The sequence below is a fragment of the Schistocerca nitens genome, chromosome 12, assembly GCF_023898315.1.
Source record: "Schistocerca nitens isolate TAMUIC-IGC-003100 chromosome 12, iqSchNite1.1, whole genome shotgun sequence".
In the NCBI taxonomy this organism is placed as follows: Eukaryota; Metazoa; Arthropoda; class Insecta; order Orthoptera; family Acrididae; genus Schistocerca; species Schistocerca nitens.
This window is the reverse complement of record NC_064625.1, coordinates 101644631-101663095: the sequence shown is the minus strand read 5'-3', so window position 1 is coordinate 101663095 and position 18465 is coordinate 101644631. Positions and strand designations below refer to the sequence as shown.

Here is an 18465-nt window from a genome sequence, read left to right as displayed (position 1 = left end):
TGGGAGATGAAGAGGCTTGCACAGGATAGAGTAGCATGGAGAGCTGCATCAAACCAGTCTCAGGACTGAAGATCACAAATGATTGAAGCGATTTCATAAATTCACTGTAGCTCCATTCATTGACATATGGTCACGACACACTACAGATACGTAGAAAAAATAAAGTTTTGCTCGGCTGAAGGCGCACTTCAGGTTTCTGCCGCCAGAGCGCTCGAGAGCGCAGTGAGACAAAATGGCGACAGGAGCCGAGAAAGCGTATGTCGTGCTTGAAATGCACTCACATCAGTCAGTCATAACAGTGCAACGACACTTCAGGACGAAGTTCAACAAAGATCCACCAACTGCTAACTCCATTCGGCGATGGTATGCGCAGTTTAAAGCTTCTGGATGCCTCTGTAAGGGGAAATCAACGGGTCGGCCTGCAGTGAGCGAAGAAACGGTTGAACGCGTGCGGGCAAGTTTCACGCGTAGCCGCGGAAGTCGACGAATAAAGCAAGCAGGGAGCTAAACGTACCACAGCCGACGGTTTGGAAAATCTTACGGAAAAGGCTAAAGCAGAAGCATTTCTTAAACAGGAGATTGGAAAACCGATGGATCGGTCGTGGTGGAGATCATGATCAACAATTCATGTCATGGCCTCCACGCTCTCCCGACTTAATCCCATGCGATTTCTTTCTGTGGGGTTATGTGAAAGATTCAGTGTTTAAACCTCCTCTACCGAGAAATGTGCCAGAACTGCGAGCTCGCATCAACGATGCTTTCGAACTCATTGATGGGGACATGCTGCGCCGAGTGTGGGAGGAACTTTATTATCGGCTTGATGTCTGCCGAATCACTAAAGGGGCACATATCGAACATTTGTGAATGCCTAAAAAAACTTTTTGAGTTTTTGTATGTGTGTGCAAAGCATTGTGAGAATATCTCAAATAATAAAGTTATTGTAGAGCTGTGAAATCGTTTCAATCATTTGTAATAACCCTGTATATATATATATTCTTCGGGTGTGCTTTTTTCGTACGTAGGCGACAAAATTTGGGTTTTGGTGTACAATTTGTGTGTCATTGCTCGACATAGCTCTTTGCATGTTTTTCCCGATTGCGCATGGGTGTTTGGCGCGATAGCTGTACCCTCCTGCCGACCATCGGCGCGTTTGTGTCGCCGCGTGTACAGTCTCCAGGGGCAACAGGTCGGACAACACACGGGTCATCGACGGGCAGTCGGCATGGCAGGGTAAGGTGCGCCAGTCACGGCGGGCTGCTGGCAGTTTGTGTGCCGACAGCAGAGAGCGACAACAGACCGCAGCCATGGTAAGTCTCCCGCGTGTTTAACCCACGTCTTGACTCCTCTTCTTACCAGCAGCCAGGGACGTACGTTAACACACGGGAAAGGCAAGTTCCTTACGGCTGTACGATATCGGCTTGAAATGGATTCTGCGTGCGTGAGTTAAACAGCAGAACAGTATAGAAAATACAGATGTAGGAAAACCGGCTTTCACTGCAATGTACACAAGCAAATTACTAAAACGGTGCACAGGGAATCCCTGTTGGAGGTTACATATCTAACAGCTTGCAAGAGAGAGAAAAATTTGCTTTTCATTGTTTTATATAATTATTGATCGAACTGAAAAAAATAAAAATTCTGTTATCTATTGATTCGGAGTACAATTTTACGTTACAAGTTTAACGCAACAACACAAGTATTACAGTTATATGAGGATTCTATTAAGTTCGAGAAGTTAAATTTCGTAAAGCTATCTTTCATAAAACCTCGTAAGAAACAATTACAACTAAGCAATATTATATTTGCAAGTAGCCAAATTAAACCTTAAATTCTCATTGAAAACGAGAGCCAGGCTCCCTACAAATAATATCAGATGCGTTAGCGTAATAAAATTTATGCAAAGAGGCACCTGACCTATAGTGAACTGTATCGCTGAAAATAGTCACTTTTTGATCAAATAAATCTTCTGATTTGATGCTAATTAATTTTGATAGTATTTTTAAACAATTTCCTCTGCTCCGGCTTCGTCTTATTTCCTGTGGAAATAAAAAGTTTAAATGCGCCGCGTAATGGTGGCCAACTTTCTCAGTCAAAGATGATCGCAGCTAGCTCCGCAGCAACTGCAAAAAATGCTACAAAAACTCTTGCGTTATAACAAATGTGGCGTGGGTTCCTTAATTGATTACTCTGGACTCCAGATTTGCTTATTATATTTTCGTAGCTCTTTTTACACATCAATTACGTTCCAGTAATTAAACGAGAGCAAGACAAAAGCTATCGCAATACAATCGTACCTTCTGCACTCAAACAGTAGCTAAGACACAAGAAAACTTCAGAAGACGACTAAGTTCGTTGTCTTCCAGTCCTTTTACAATATAACAAAGATTATAGTGTTCAATTCTTTAGTTTACACATATGATCTTATATCACGGAGAATGCCTTTTTTCTATTATGAGAATCGATAAATTGTCTTTAAAGTTTCGTCACTTTGTCCGTATCACAATTAGGCATGTAAGTTCACACAACATTACACATGTATAGTTCTTTTGTCGTTATTTATAATGTTCATGTTAAATATATGGAAAGGGACACTACAGAACCCATACTATATTGATCCAGTATCTCAGAACGAGAGCAGTTAACGACTGCCAACATACAAAACACATGATTCCAAACTTTTGCGAAACTTTTTCTAGCTGACACCAGCACAAAATAATGCGAATGAAAAAATTTATCGCTTACTACAACTTCGTTGTTCATGCTGTCAAATTTCAGCATCAGTCACGATGTTTTGCTGCATTACTTCTTTACTACCGACTCTATTCGCAACACATTCTGCAGACGTTATCGACGTACACCACCTAATGGACGCGCAAAATTATATTAATCTGTGACACACGGTTCAGGAGATACGACAGCAAGAAGATTGAGATCAGTGAGAAACAAGCATTCGCTTAAAATGAAACACAAACTACTCAAGCTGTACTATCCAGTTCCGGTTTTGATTTTTTTTTCGCTAGCGTATCGGTGAATAATCCGAAACGTAAAAAAAGGATATATTTAAGAGTTTGCATTTCAAACATGACGGTTTTACGTAGTTAATGTGAAATACAGGAGGTATCAAAAAGAATCGTCCTATTTGGCACGTCTGTATTTCTAAAACTAATAAATATATACAATGAATTCTGTTTTTTGTTGAACGGGAAACTCAGTTTCTGTTTTCATACCTTTTCGTAGGTGTTCAGTATGCCTCCCTCGAAATGCGATATTCAAATTGTTCCCACAATGCAGCATGTCTTCAGTTACAGCTTCCACAGTTGCTGTTATGCGATGTCTGAGTTCATCCATTGTTGAAACTTCCTGGCAGATTAAAACTGTGTGCCCGACCGAAACTCGAACTCGAGACCTTTGCCTTTCGCGGGCAACTGCTCTACCATCTGAGCTACCGAAGCACGACTCACGCCCGCTCCTCACAGCTTTACTTCTGCCAGTATCTCGTCTCCTACCTTCCAAACTTTACAGAAGCTTAGCCACAGCACTATGGGACTTAACATCTGAGGTCATCAGTCCCCTAGAACTTTTTTTTTTGGTCATCAGTCTACTGACTGGTTTGATGCGGCCCGCCACGAATTCCTTTCCTGTGCTAACCTCTTCATCTCAGAGTAGCACTTGCAACCTACGTCCTCAATTATTTGCTTGACGTATTCCAATCTCTGTCTTCCTCTACAGTTTTTGCCCTCTACAGCTCCCTCTAGTACCATGGCAGTCATTCCCTCATGTCTTAGCAGATGTCCTATCATCCTGTCCCTTCTCCTTATCAGTGTTTTCCACATACTCCTTTCCTCTCCGATTCTGCGTAGAACCTCCTCATTCCTAACCTTATCAGTCCACCTAATTTTCAACATTCGTCTATAGCACCACATCTCAAATGCTTCGATTCTCTTCTGTTCCGGTTTTCCCACAGTACATGTTTCACTACCATACAATGCTGTACCCCAGACGTACATCCTCAGAAATTTCTTCCTCAAATTAAGGCCGGTATTTGATATTAGTAGACTTCTCTTGGCCAGAAATGCCGTTTTTGCCATATCGAGTTTGCTTTTGATGTCCTCCTTGCTCTTTCCGTCATTGGTTATTTTACTGCCTAGGTAGCTGAATTCCTTAACTTCATTGACTTCGTGACCATCAATCCTGATGTTAAGTTTCTCGCTGTACTCATTTCTACTACTTCTCATTACCTTCGTCTTTCTCCGATTTACTCTCAAACCATACTGTGTACTCATTAGACTGTTCATTCCGTTCAGCAGATCATTTAACTCTTCTTCACTTTCACTCAGGATAGCAATGTCATCAGCGAATCGTATCATTGATATCCTTTCTCCTTGTATTTTAATTCCACTCCTGAACCTTTCTTTTATTTCCATCATTGCTTCCTCGATGTACAGATTGAAGAGTAGGGGCGAAAGGCTACAGCCTTGTCTTACACCCTTCTTAATACGAGCACTTCGTTCTTGATCGTCCACTCTTATTATTCCCTCTTGGTTGTTGTACATATTGTATATGACCCGTCTCTCCCTATACCTTACCCCTACTTTTTTCAGAATCTCGAACAGCTTGCACCATTTTATATTGTCGAACGCTTTTTCCAGGTCGACAAATCCTATGAAAGTGTCTTGATTTTTCTTTAGCCTTGCTTCCATTATTAGCCGTAACGTCAGAATTGCCTCTCTCGTCCCTTTACTTTTCCTAAAGCCAAACTGATCGTCACATAGCGCATTCTCAATTTTCTTTTCCATTCTTCTGTATATTATTCTTGTAAGCAGCTTCGATGCATGAGCTGCTAAGCTGATTGTGCGACAACTCTCGCACTTGTCAGCTCTTGCCGTCTTCGGATGATGCTTTTCCGAAAGTCAGATGGTATGTCGCCAGACTCATATATTCTACACACCAACGTGAATAGTCGTTTTGTTGCCACTTCCCCCAATGATTTTAGAAATTCTGATGGAATGTTATCTATCCCTTCTGCCTCATTTGACCGTTAGTCCTCCAAAGCTCTTTTAAATTCCGATTCTAATACTGGATCCCCTATCTCTTCTAAATCGACTCCTGTTTCTTCTTCTATCACATCAGACAAATCTTCACCCTCATAGAGGCTTTCAATGTATTCTTTCCACCTATCTGCTCTCTCCTCTGCATTTAACAGTGGAATTCCCGTTGCACTCTTAATGTTACCACCGTTGCTTTTAATGTCACCAAAGGTTGTTTTGACTTTCCTGTATGCTGAGTCTGTCCTTCCGACAATCATATCTTTTTCGATGTCTTCACATTTTTCCTGCAGCCATTTCGTCTTAGCTTCCCTGCACTTCCTATTTATTTCATTCCTCAGCGACTTGTATTTCTGTATTCCTGATTTTCCCGGAACATGTTTGTACTTCCTCCTTTCATCAATCAACTGAAGTATTTCTTCTGTTACCCATGGTTTCTTCGCAGCTACCTTCTTTGTACCTATGTTTTCCTTCCCAACTTCTATGATGGCCCGTTTTAGAGATGTCCATTCCTCTTCAACTGTACTGCCTACTGCGCTATTCCTTATTGCTGTATCTATAGCGTTAGAGAACTTCAAACGTATCTCGTCATTCCTTAGTACTTCCGTATCCCACTTCTTTGCGTATTGATTCTTCCTGACTAATGTCTTGAACTTCAGCCTACTCTTCATCACTACTATATTGTGATCTGAGTCTATATCTGCTCCTGGGTACGCCTTACAATCCAGTATCTGATTTCGGAATCTCTGTCTGACCATGATGTAATCTAATTGAAATCTTACCGTATCTCCCGGGCTTTTCCTAGTATACCTCCTCCTCTTGTGATTCTTGAACAGGGTATTCGCTATTACTAGCTGAAACCTGTTACAGAACTCAATTAGTCTTTCTCCTCTTTCATTCCTTCTCCCAAGCCCATATTCTCCTGTAACCTTTTCTTCTACTCCTTCCCCTACAACTGCATTCCAGTCGTCCATGACTATTAGATTTTCGTCCCCCTTTACATACTGCATTACCCTTTCAATATCCTCATACACTTTTTCTATCTGTTCATCTTCAGCTTGCGACGTCGGCATGTATACCTGAACTATCGTTGTCGGTGTTGGCCTGCTGTCGATTCTGATTAGGACAACCCGGCCACTGAACTGTTCACAGTAACACACCCTCTGCCCTACTCTCCTATTCATAACGAATCCTACACCTGTTATACCATTTTATGCTGCTGTTGATATTACCCGATACTCAGAAATCCTTGTCTTCCTTCCACTTCACTTCACTGACCCCTACTATATCTAGATTGAGCCTTTGCATTTCCCTTTTCAGATTTTCTAGTTTCCCTACCACGTTCAAGTGTCTGACATTCCACGCCCCGACTCGTAGAACGTTATCCTTTCGTTGATTATTCAATTTTTTTCTCATGGTAACCTCCCCCTTGGCAGTCCCCTCCCGGAGATCCGAATGGGGGACTATTCCGGAATCTTTTGCCAATGGAGAGATCATCATGACACTTCTTCAATTACAGGCCACATGTCCTGTGGATACACGTTACGTGTCTTTAATGCAGTGGTTTCCATTGCCTTCTGCATCCTCATGTCGTTGATCATTGCTGATTCTTCCGCCTTTAGGGGCAATTTCCCACCCCTAGGACAAGAGAGTTCCCTGAACCTCTATCCGCTCCTCCGCCCTCTTTGACAAGGCCGTTGGCAGAATGAGGCTGACTTCTTATGCCGGAAGTCTTCGGCCGCCAATGCTGATTATTTATCAAAATTTAGGCATTGGCGGGGATCGAACCCGGGACCGAAGTTTTGATTATGAATCAAAGACGCTACCCCTAGACCACGGGGTCAAGGCATTATTGGTCCAGATTGTCCCACCCCTCAACGGCGATTCGGCGTACATTCCTTTGAGTGGTTGGTGGGTCACGTCGTCAATAAACAGCCCTTTTCAATCTATCCCAGGCATGTTCGACAGCGTTTATGTCTAGAGAACATGGTGGCCACTCTAGTCGAATGATGTCGTTATCCTGAAGGAAGTCATTCACAAGATGTGCACGGTGGGGGCGCAAATTGTCGTCCATGAAGACGAATTCCTCGCCAATATGTTGCCGATATGGTTGCACTATCGGTCGGAGGATAGCATCCACGTATCGTACAGCCGTTATGGCGCCTTCCGTGACCACCAGCGGTTTACGTCGTTCCCATATAATGCCACCCCAAAACAGCAGACAACCTCTACCTTGCTGCACCAGGCGTTCAGCCTGACCTGGTTGCCTCCAAACACGTCTCCAACGACTGTTGAAGGCATATGCGACGCTCATCGGTAAGATAACGTGATGCCAATCCTGAGCGGTCCATTCGGCATGTTGTTGGGCACATTTGTACCGCGCTGCATGGTGTCATGGTTGCAAAGATGGACCTCACCATGGACGTCGGGAGTAAAGTTGTGCATCATGCAGCCTATTGCGAAAAGCATTATTCCACGCGGTGGCATTACTGTCAGGGTCCCTCTGAGCCTTAATCCATAGGCAGCGGTCATCCACTGCAGTAGTAGCCCTTGGGCTGCCTGAGGGAGCCACGTCATCGACAGTTCCTGTCTCTCTGTATCTCCTCCATGTCCGAACAACATAACTTTGGTTCACTCCGAGACGCCTGGACACTTGAGTTGTTGAAAGCCCTTCCTGGCACAAAGTAACAATGCGGACGCGATCGAACCGCGATATTGGCCGTCTAGGCATGGTTGAACTGCAGACAACACGAGCCGTGTACCTCCTTCCTGGTGGAATGACGAAACTGATCGGTTGTCGGACCATCTCCGTCTAATAGGCGCTGCTCATAGATGGTTGTTTACATCTTTGGACGGGTTAAGTGGCATCTCTGAACAGTCAAAGGGACTGTATCTGTGATACAATACCCACAGTCAACGTCTGTCTTTTGGAGTTCTGGGAACCGTGGTGATGCAAAACTTTTTTTGATATGTGTGTGTATCCTGAACAATGCCTCGTACAGTTAGAACGGCGCGCGAGAAAAATTAGGACCTAAATCTTACAGTGCGAACATTGATTTCTTTTATTTTATCACGCTGATCATCTTCTGCATGTAGGTAGGTGCTGACAAAATACTTTCGCAACTGGAGGAGGAAATTAATGATCGAAATTTCACGAAAAGAGCCTGCTGCAATGAGAAACGCCTTTGATTCATTGAACGCCACCCCAAATCGTGTGTCATATTCGTGGCACTCTCCATCCTACTTCGCGATAGTACAAAACGAACTGCCCTTCTCTGAACTTTTTCGATGTCCTCCGTCACTCCTATGTTATGCAGAGCCCACACCGCACTGCAGTACTGCAGAAGAGGGCAGAAAAGAGTACTTCAAGCAGTCTGTTTAGTAGACCTGTTGCATTTTCTCAGTGTTCTGCCAACAAAGCGCAGTTTTTGGTTTGCTTTCCACACAACACTATCTACGTAAGCGTTCCAGTTTATGGAGTTCGTATTTGTAATTCCTAACTATTTACTTGAATTTACAGCCTTCAGATTTGTGTGTTTCTCCTGTAAGTGAAATTTAGCCGATTCCTTTTAATGCTCATGTGGATGACTTAAGACTTTTTATTACGAGGGTTGGAACTTAAATAGTGGCAAGTACTTATTCACAACCGATACAAAAGAGTTACATGTGTGCACCTGTTACTGTCCTTCAGAGTAGTCACCAGCGTTGTGTAGAGTCCGTTGCCAGCTATGTGGAAGGCGTAGTATACCGTTAGCAGAGCCTGTTCTGTTGATGGTGCGAATGGAGCGGTCTAAACTTATGGTGATTCTCGTGTACGACTGTGATTTTGTAACCCTAACGCATTACGTTCCTCCACGTCAGACCGTCAATGCACAGTATTACTGTTCGTTTTTGGAGCATCACCTGCAACCATCTTTGCCAAAGAAGCGGCGACACTTTCTGCGCAACCCACCCATCATTTTGCACTATAATGAGTGGGCGCATACAGAACAAGCTGTGGCTGCTCTGTTTGGTCGATGGTACTGGGAAGTATTGTACAATCCACCACACTCCCCCGACTTAAGTCCTTGTGACTGATTTCATTCCGAAGATGAAGGAACTACTTAGTGGCATTCGCTTCAGAACTGTTCCATAGATTTGACAGGCAGTAGACCTCTCCATCAGGCGTTTCAAGAGTAAAGGTATGTTGTCAAAAAAATTATGATCATTCTTTATTGAACAACCCTCGTAACTGAGTCTTTTTCAAGAGCACCATCTTGCATTTTGCGGAAAAGTTAAATCTGGATGTGCAGACGGGGATTCGAATCGTCGTCCTCCCGAATGCGAGTTTACATCTACAGGGTGTTTCAAAAATGACCGGTATATTTGAAACGGCAATAAAAACTAAACGAGCAGCGATAGAAATACACCGTTTGTTGCAATATGCTTGGGACAACAGTACATTTTCAGGCAGACAAACTTTCGAAATTACAGTAGTTACAATTGTCAACAACAGATGGCGCTGCGGTCTGGGAAACTCTATAGTACGATATTTTCCACATATCCACCATGCGTAGCAATAATATGGCGTAGTCTCTGAATGGAATTACCCGAAACATTTGACAACGTGTCTGGTGGAATGGCTTCACATGCAGATGAGATGTACTGCTTCAGCTGTTCAATTGTTTCTGGATTCTGGCGGTACACCTGGTCTTTCAAGTGTCCCCACAGAAAGAAGTCACAGGGGTTCATGTCTGGCGAATAGGGAGGCCAATCCACGCCGCCTCCTGTATGTTTCGGATAGCCCAAAGCAATCACACGATCATCGAAACATTCATTCAGGAAATTAAAGACGTCGGCCGTGCGATGTGGCCGGGCACCATCTTGCTAAAACCACGAGGTGTTCGCAGTGTCGTCTAAGGCAGTTTGTACCGCCACAAATTCACGAAGAATGTCCAGATAGTGTGATGCAGTAATCGTTTCGGATCTGAAAAATGGGCCAATGATTCCTTTGGAAGAAATGGCGGCCCAGACCCGTACTTTTTGAGGATGCAGGGACGATGGGACTGCAACATGGGGCTTTTCGGTTCCCCATATGCGCCAGTTCTGTTTATTGACGAAGCCGTCCAGGTAAAAATAAGCTTAGTCAGTAAACCAAATGCTGCCCACACGCATATCGCCGTCATCAATCCTGTGCACTATATCGTTAGCGAATGTCTCTCGTGCAGCAATGGTAGCGGCGCTGAGGGGTTGCTGCGTTTGAATTTTGTATGGATAGAGGTGTAAACTCTGGCGCATGAGACGATACGTGGACGTTGGCGTCATTTGGACCGCGGCTGCAACACGGCGAACGGAAACCCGAGGCTGCTGTTGCATCACCTGCTGCACTAGCTGCGCGTTGCCCTCTGTGGTTGCCGTACGCGGTCGCCCTACCTTTCCAGCACGTTCATCCGTCACGTTCCCAGTCCGTTGAAATTTTGCAAACAGATCCTATATTGTATCGCTTTTCGGTCCTTTGGATACATTAAACCTCCGTTGAAAACTTCGTCTTGTTGCAACAACACTGTGTTCTAGGCGGTGGAATTCCAACACCAGGAAAATCCTCTGTTCTAAGGAATAAACCATGTCGTCTACAGCACACTTGCACGTTGTGAACAGCACACGCTTACAGCGGAAAGACGACGTACAGAATGGCGCACCCACAGACTGCGTTGTCTTCTATATCTTTCACATCACTTGCAGCGCCATCTGTTGTTGAAAATTGTAACTACTGTAATTTCGAAAGTTTGTCCGCCTGAAAATGTACTGTTGTCCCAAGCATATTGCAACAAACTGTGTATTTCTATCGCTGCTCGTTTAGTTTTTATTGCCGTTTCAAATATACCGGTCATTTTTGAAACACCCTGTACTTCTCTGCAAACCACAGCCACGTCCATGGCAGAGGGTACGTTAAATCAAACGAGTTATTAGGGCTTCTTGCTGTTCCATTCGCGTATGCACCGCAGCATAGCAACCGGGTTAATAGGCCACCGTGGTGGATGGTGTGACAGCGTAGATCGGGCTCACGCTGCTCGGTGAATCACCACCCACCGCGACTTATTCTAGCAGGGAAGTGGGCATGAACGTCATTTCTACCGATTCCTCACATCATTGAGAGTTGAAGGCTAGCTTAACGACTGGCTGAAACACTGCGCTTCCCAGACACGCACTTCACGACTACCACTTGAGCACCAGGCCCGACGTCTTTCAAGTGAAAGTACGCAAGACTTGAGGAGGAAAGTATGTGTAGGATATTATGTCGCTGCCAAGCATCAGAGCTCCATGAAACTTGCACGATACACACAAATAACTGCTGTTGTATAGTACAGAAGGTAACTGAAACGTATAGTACGCAATGAGAAGACCAGAAAGTACATTTTTATTCAAGGACAATTGCTGCGCTGAACTTATCGATATTTACGATGGTCCCCTGGACATTGCAATTGGCGGGAGGTGGTTCTTAATAATGTGCGTGAACACGTTGCATAGCAAAGCATCGTCTTCAGTGTGGTCCCCCCTGACCATAAGGGTGGAAGGAAGCTGTTGTAGGGCGTTCCCTTATTCCATTATTGGATGGTCGTTGCTGCATGTGGACTTGCTACAATATGTCTGTCCGACGCATCCTATTCGTGCTTGAGGGCAATTGGCAGGCTTGTCCATTCGCGGAATATACTCTCGTTCCAAGAGATTCCGCACCTACGTTTTTCGATCCGGTCACGCAGCCCTGAAAAGACGCTCTGTTACAGTAGCGTTGATCGGTGTATGTCCTGTGTTCAAAAATTTGCAGGTCAGTACTCTGATACAATAATATGGCTTCCCATACCATAACACGTGTACCACCGAAAGAATCACGTTCCGCAGTGTACGTCGGCACACTACCTGTTTCCGCCTACAGTCATATGAGGGTACTTCCAGCATTGTCGGACACGATCGTTTTGGTGAAGCAGGAGTTTTGGTGTGGGGAAGAATAAAGTTGTGAGAGGGTACTGAATTCCAAATTTTTTAATACGGCACACTCACTGGTGAACGTTATTGTGACTCTGTACTCCTTCCCCGCCGGCCGCTGTGGCCGAGCGGTCCTAGGCGCTACAGTCTGGAACCGCGCGACCGCTACGGTCGCAGGTTCGAATCCTGCCTCGGGCATGGCTGTGTGTGATGTCCTTAGGTTAGTTAGGTTTAACTAGTTCTAAGTTCTAGGGGACTGATGACCTCACAAGGGGAGGCCTCCAATTGTGAAATTCAGATTCCATTCATACTGCGCATAATAAAAGCTTATGGCCATAGGTGTAATGTGGCAAAGCACCAAGATGCACTTCTCAGCCGTTGTCGAGAAAATCGACAGTTAAAAGAAACCGTTGCGGTGAAATACTCTCTACGATTAATAATTTTCTACAGCGTCGTGGCGCAGCGGTAAGCGTTCGGGTTCGTAATCCGAAGGTCGCGGGATCGAATCTCGCGCCATGCAATTTATTTTTATTATTAGTTTTTTGTAATTCAAATATATATATAAACTATTAATGAATTGCTTATGCATGTTGGTGAAGGCGGATCGCTCTCCAATTGTACCGCCTCCATTTTTCCGTTTTTCTAACAGGGTGTACCAAAGCACTCCCGTCCGCACTGATTTTCGACGATGTTATAAGTTGCGCTAGGGACCGCATCTACCTTCTTTCGAAGTTAGCAGGCAACTATGCTGTTATGCGGCGGCTCGTTTCGGCCAATTCAACATCTGTCCTTCAAGTGTAACGAGCGAGTAATGGAGTTTATATTTCATACCTGCCGCAGCAAATTTGTGTTCGTGGGGTCTCTATTCTAATTCGAACGTTTGACTTACGCTATACGTATTCGTTTCGGAATACCGTTTCTACGTCTTCCGTTAACTATACGTGGTTAACATTATGAAGACAATTAATAACATTTGTGAAATACAACTTTGTTTGCGAAAAACATAATGATATTCGAAGTCGCCAGTTTTTCTTCCACGACAAACGACTTTCAACAACTTATTATATGCATAATTGTTGCAACTGATTGCCGGGAATTATATATATATATATATATATATATATATATATATATATATATATATATATATATTTGAAGTACAAAAAACAAATACTAAAAAAAAAGGTTGCATGACGCGAGATTCGATCCGGCGACCTTCAGATAACGAACCCGAGCGCTTACCGCTGCGCCACGACGCTGTAGAAAATTATTAATCGTATAGAGTATTTCAGTATTTCACCGCAACGGTTTCTTTTAACTGTCGATTTTCTCGACAACGGCTGAAAGTGCATCTTGGTTCTTTGCCACATTACACCTCTGTCCATGAGCTTTTATTATGCGCAGTATGAATCGAATCTGATTTTCACAATTGGCGGCCTCCCCTTGTCAGATGTCAAGTCTCATAGTGCTCAGAGGCATTTGAACCATTTTTTTTTTTTTTTACTCCTTCCCAATGTTTCCTTTCAGGGTTGCATTCAGTCCTGATTTTAATTTGATGGATGACAGTGCGCGGCCACATCGTACAGCGAAATTGGAGGAGATGGAACTAGAGGATATTCGGCGAATGAACTGGCGTGCCCGTTCCCTGTGCAAGTGTAGGATGCGTTGGGGAGAGCTATTGCCTATTTCTTTCAGTTGCCTTCTGTTCGATACTGCAGTTCTTTCTATGTGTGGTCCATGTATCATTTAGTTACGTTACTTGGCACTGACACATCATGCGGAAATTATCATCGTCCTTAAGTTTTGCACGCCAGTGTAGTTACTTGAATCTGTTTCGACTGAGACATTTCGGTACTTCGGAAATGTTTTTTAAATGTTGGGTGTTAAACAACCTGGGCAGAGAGGGGGGGAGGCGAGGGAGGGGGGAGGGCAATAGCTGATCGAAGCTATTCACAGCGAAACTTAGTATGTAACTGCGAATAAGAGGAGTCCTGACTTCCAACAAATGATAGTTGTATTGGACTAATTTCTGAAATGGAAACCAAAATCGAAAACGTTAATCAAACAATGAGAGCCGATAGAGAGAACATTACTAAACAGGCTGATATACTGAACAGCCAAAGAAACTGGTACACCTGCCTAATATCGTGTAGAGCCCCCGCAAGCATGCAGAAGAGCCGCATCACTGTGTCGCATGGACTCGACTAATGTCTGAAGTAGTGCTGGAGAGAACTGATACCATCAATCCTGCAGGGCTGTCCATAAATCAGTAAGAGTATGACGGGTTAGAGATCTCTTCTGAACAGCATGGTGCAAGGCATCTCACATATGCTCAATAATATTCACGTCTGGGGAGTTTGGTGACCAGCGGAAGTGTTTAAACTAAGAAGAATTTTCCTGTGGGCACTCTGTAGCAATTCTGGACGCGTGGCCGGCCGATGTGGCCGAGCGGCTCTAGGCGCTTCAGTCTGGAACCGCCCGACCGCCATGGTCGCAGGTTCGAATCCTGCCTCGGGCATGGATGCGTGTGATGTCCTTAGGTGAGTTAGGTTTAAGTAGTTCTATTTTCTAGGGGATTGATGAACTCAGATGTTAAGTCCCATAGTGCTCAGAGCCATTTGAACCATTTTCTGGACGCGTGAGGTGTTGCATTGTCCTGCTGGAATTGTCCAAGTCCAATGGAATGCACAATCGACGTGAATGGATGCAGGTGATCAGACAGGATGCTTACGCACGTGTCACCTGTCAGAGTCCTATCTAGATGTATCAGGAGTCCCATATCACTCCAACTGTACGCTCCACACACCATTACAGAGCCTTGCTGACATGCAGGGTCTATGAATTCATGAGGTTGTCTCCACACCCGTACACGTCTATCCGCTCGATACAATTTGAGACGAAACTCATCCGACAAGGCAATATGTTTCCAGTCATCAACAATCCAATGTCGGTGTCGACGTGCCCAGGCGAGGCATAAAGCTTTGTGTCGTGCAGTTATCAAGGGTACACGAGTGGGCCTTCAGCTCCGAAATCCCATAGCGATTATACAGGGTGATTCAAAAAGAATACCACAACTTTAGGAATTTAAAACTCTGCAACGACAAAAGGCAGAGCTAAGCACTATCTGTCGGCGAATTAAGGGAGCTATAAAGTTTCATTTAGTTGTACATTTGTTCGCTTGAGGCGCTGTTGACTAGGCGTCAGCGTCAGTTGATGCTAAGATGGCGACCGCTCAGCAGAAAGCTTTTTGTGTTATTGAGTACGGCAGAAGTGAATCGACGACAGTTGTTCAGCGTGCATTTCGAACGAAGTATGGTGGTAAACCTCCTGATAGGTGGTGTATTAAACGTTGGTATAAACAGTTTACAGAGAATGGGTGTTTGTGCAAAGGGAAAAGTTCTGGACGGCCGAGAACGAGTGATGAAAATGTAGCACGCATCCAGCAAGCATTTGTTCGCAGCCCAGGAAAATCGACTCGCAGAGCTAGCAGAGAGCTGCAAATTCCACAATCAACTGTATGGAGAGTCCTACGAAAAAGGTTAGTTATGAAACCTTATCGTCTGAAATTGGTTCAAGCACTATCTGCAGCTGATAAGATTAAAAGAATCGATTTCTGTGATTTTATCCTTGCTCAAATGGAAACAGATGAATCTTTCGTTTCAAAGATTGTGTTTAGTGATGAAGCAACTTTCCACACTAACGGGAAAGTCAACCGTCACAATGTCTGTATATGGGGCACTGAGAATCCGCGGGAAACAACTCAGTATGAACGTGACTCGCCTAAGGTGAACGTTTTCTGTGCCATTTTAGCCAATAAAGTTTTTGGTCCCTTTTTCTTCGAAGGTGCTACTGTAACTGGACTACAGTATCTGGAGATGTTAGAGAGTTGGCTCTTCCCTCAGCTCGAACAAGAAGCTCAACAATTCATATTTCAGCAGGATGGAGCGCCACCACATTGGCACTTATCTGTCCGTAACTACCTGAACGTCAACTACCCGAGGCGATGGATCGGCCGCCAGGCAGCCCGTGACAGAGCACTTCATCACTGGCCTTCAAGAAGCCCTGATCTTACCCCCTGCGATTTTTTCTTATGGGGGTATGTTAAGGATATGGTGTTTCGGCCACCTCTCCCAGCCACCATTGATGATTTGAAACGAGAAATAACAGCAGCTATCCAAACTGTTACGCCTGATATGCTACAGAGAGTGTGGAACGAGTTGGAGTATCGGGTTGATATTGCTCGAGTGTCTGGAGGGGGCCATATTGAACATCTCTGAACTTGTTTTTGAGTGAAAAAAACCTTTTTAAATATTCTTTGTAATGATGTATAACAGAAGGTTATATTATGTTTCTTTCATTAAATACACATTTTTAAAGTTGTGGTATTCTTTTTAAATCACCCTGTATTTCGTTAAATGGTTCGCACGCTGACACTTGTCGATGGCCCAGCGTGGAAATCTGCAACAATTTTGCGAAGGGTTGCACTTCTGTACGTTGTATAATTCTCTTCAGTCGTCGTTCGTCCTGTTATTTCTGGATCTTTTTCCGGCCGCAGTGAGTTGATGTTTTACCGGATTCCTGATATTCACGGTACACTCCTGAAATGATGGTACGGGAAAATCCCCACCTCATCTCTACCTGGGAGATGCTGTGTACCATCTCTCGTGCGCCAACTATAATACGACTTAAATGGTGACACCCCGCCTTTCTAACAGCAGTAACCGATCTAACAATTGTGCCGGACACATGTTGTCTTATACTACACTGCTGGCCACCGTAAATGCAACACCAAGAAAGACAAGAGGTAGCACAACAAAATTTATTTTGTAGATAACATGTTGACCAAGTACCAAATGATTACGTTTACAGACGTCTGTGACATGTGGTTCCTGCCAGAATCAGTAGCCAGAGTAGCCGCCATTGTTGGAGATCACCGCTGCCACACGTCTCGGCATTGAGTCAAAGAGACGTTGGATGTGTTCCTGGGGTACAGCAGCCCAAGCAGCTTCCACACGTTGCCAAAGATCATCTGGTGTGGCAGCTGGGGATGTAATCTGGGTCACTCGTTGAGCAACCATGGACCACATGTTTTCTATCGGCGAAAGATCCGGAGAGCGAGCCGGCCAGGGAAGCAATTCAATCTGGTTATTGACGAAGAACCTTTGGACTATGCGTGCCACGTGTGGTCGCGCATTATCCTGTTGAAATATGGCTGTGGCCGAGCCCTGAAGGTACGGAAGGACAACTGGCTCCAGCACCTCGGATATGTAGCGCTGGCTATTTCAAGTACCGGCAATGCGTACTAGAGGCGTGCGAGAGTAATATCCAATACCGCCCCATACCATAATACCCGGTGCAAGACCAGTGTGGCGGTGCATAATGCAGCTGTCCAGTATCCTCTCTCCACGGTGTCTCCACACTCGAATCCGACCATCGTGGTGCTGCAGACAGAAGCGTGCCTCGTCAGTATAGACAACGTCATTCCATTCTGCCGTCCACATCCGTCTGTCATCACACCATTGGCGACGGAGACGTCTGTGGTTCTGCGTCAATGGTAGACGAAGCAATTGACGTCTTGCGGACAGACCACTCTGCTGTAAACGGCGTCGAATGGTACGCGCACACACTGGATGATGCGTTACAGACGCAATGTGCTGTGCTACGGTTCGGGATGTCACTGAGCGATCCGTCACTGCCATGCGCACAATTTGCCTACCAGCACGTGCAGTGGTGCACCGAGGTGAATGCGATCGACCACGTCGGTCCGTCGTACCCTCCTGCATCCAACGGTCACATATCCGCATTACAGTTGTTTGGTTTCGTCCAACACGACTAGCGATTTCTCTGTATGATAATCCACAATCTCGGTAAGCCACTATCCTTCCTCTGTCGAACTCGGATACTTGATCAAAAGATGTTCGCTGTTGTCTACGAGGCATAACTGATCGTCTTGTGAAACAACCACAAGGTAAACACACGTGCCGAACGTACACTCGTCGAAATCGCCAAGCCTTAAATGGCGCTATGAGGTGGCGCCACAGGCGCACGTGATGTGCGTCTGCGCTGAAATTCTAATCAGTTGCATATCTCATCGCTGCAAACTCATGGTGTAAATTTCACTTGATTCGGATGCTTCCTTCAGGGTGTTGCATTTACGGTGGCCAGCAGTGTATAAACGTTGCCAACCGATTCGCCGTATTCTGCCTGTTTACGTATCTGTATTTGAATACGCGCGCCTATACCAGTTTCTTTGGCGCTTCAGTGTATGAAAATATATTGATAATTTCAAACAAATCTAGCCGAAAGAGTACAGCAATTTACACCAGAACCAACTTCTGATACGTGACACGTTAGGTTACGATGAACAAAGGAGCTACTATCTGAAGTACTCGATTAGATGGAAATAGGTAAGCAACTGGAAATTTGAATTACAAAAAGTAAGGAGATTTCAAAAGAA

At 44.7% G+C, this 18465-nt stretch overlaps 1 protein-coding gene across 1 annotated transcript in view; it reads left to right on the top strand.

Moving 5' to 3' along the window:
- The first annotated feature begins 1262 nt into the window (after nt 1–1262).
- LOC126215019 (tubulin alpha-3 chain-like) overlaps nt 1263–18465 on the top strand; it is a 234480-nt gene continuing 217277 nt past the window's right edge. Inside the window, exon 1 of the mRNA XM_049941642.1 lies at nt 1263–1307. Coding sequence (XP_049797599.1) covers nt 1305–1307 — 3 coding nt within the window. The 5' untranslated portion in view covers nt 1263–1304. The remainder of the gene's footprint in view (nt 1308–18465) is intronic.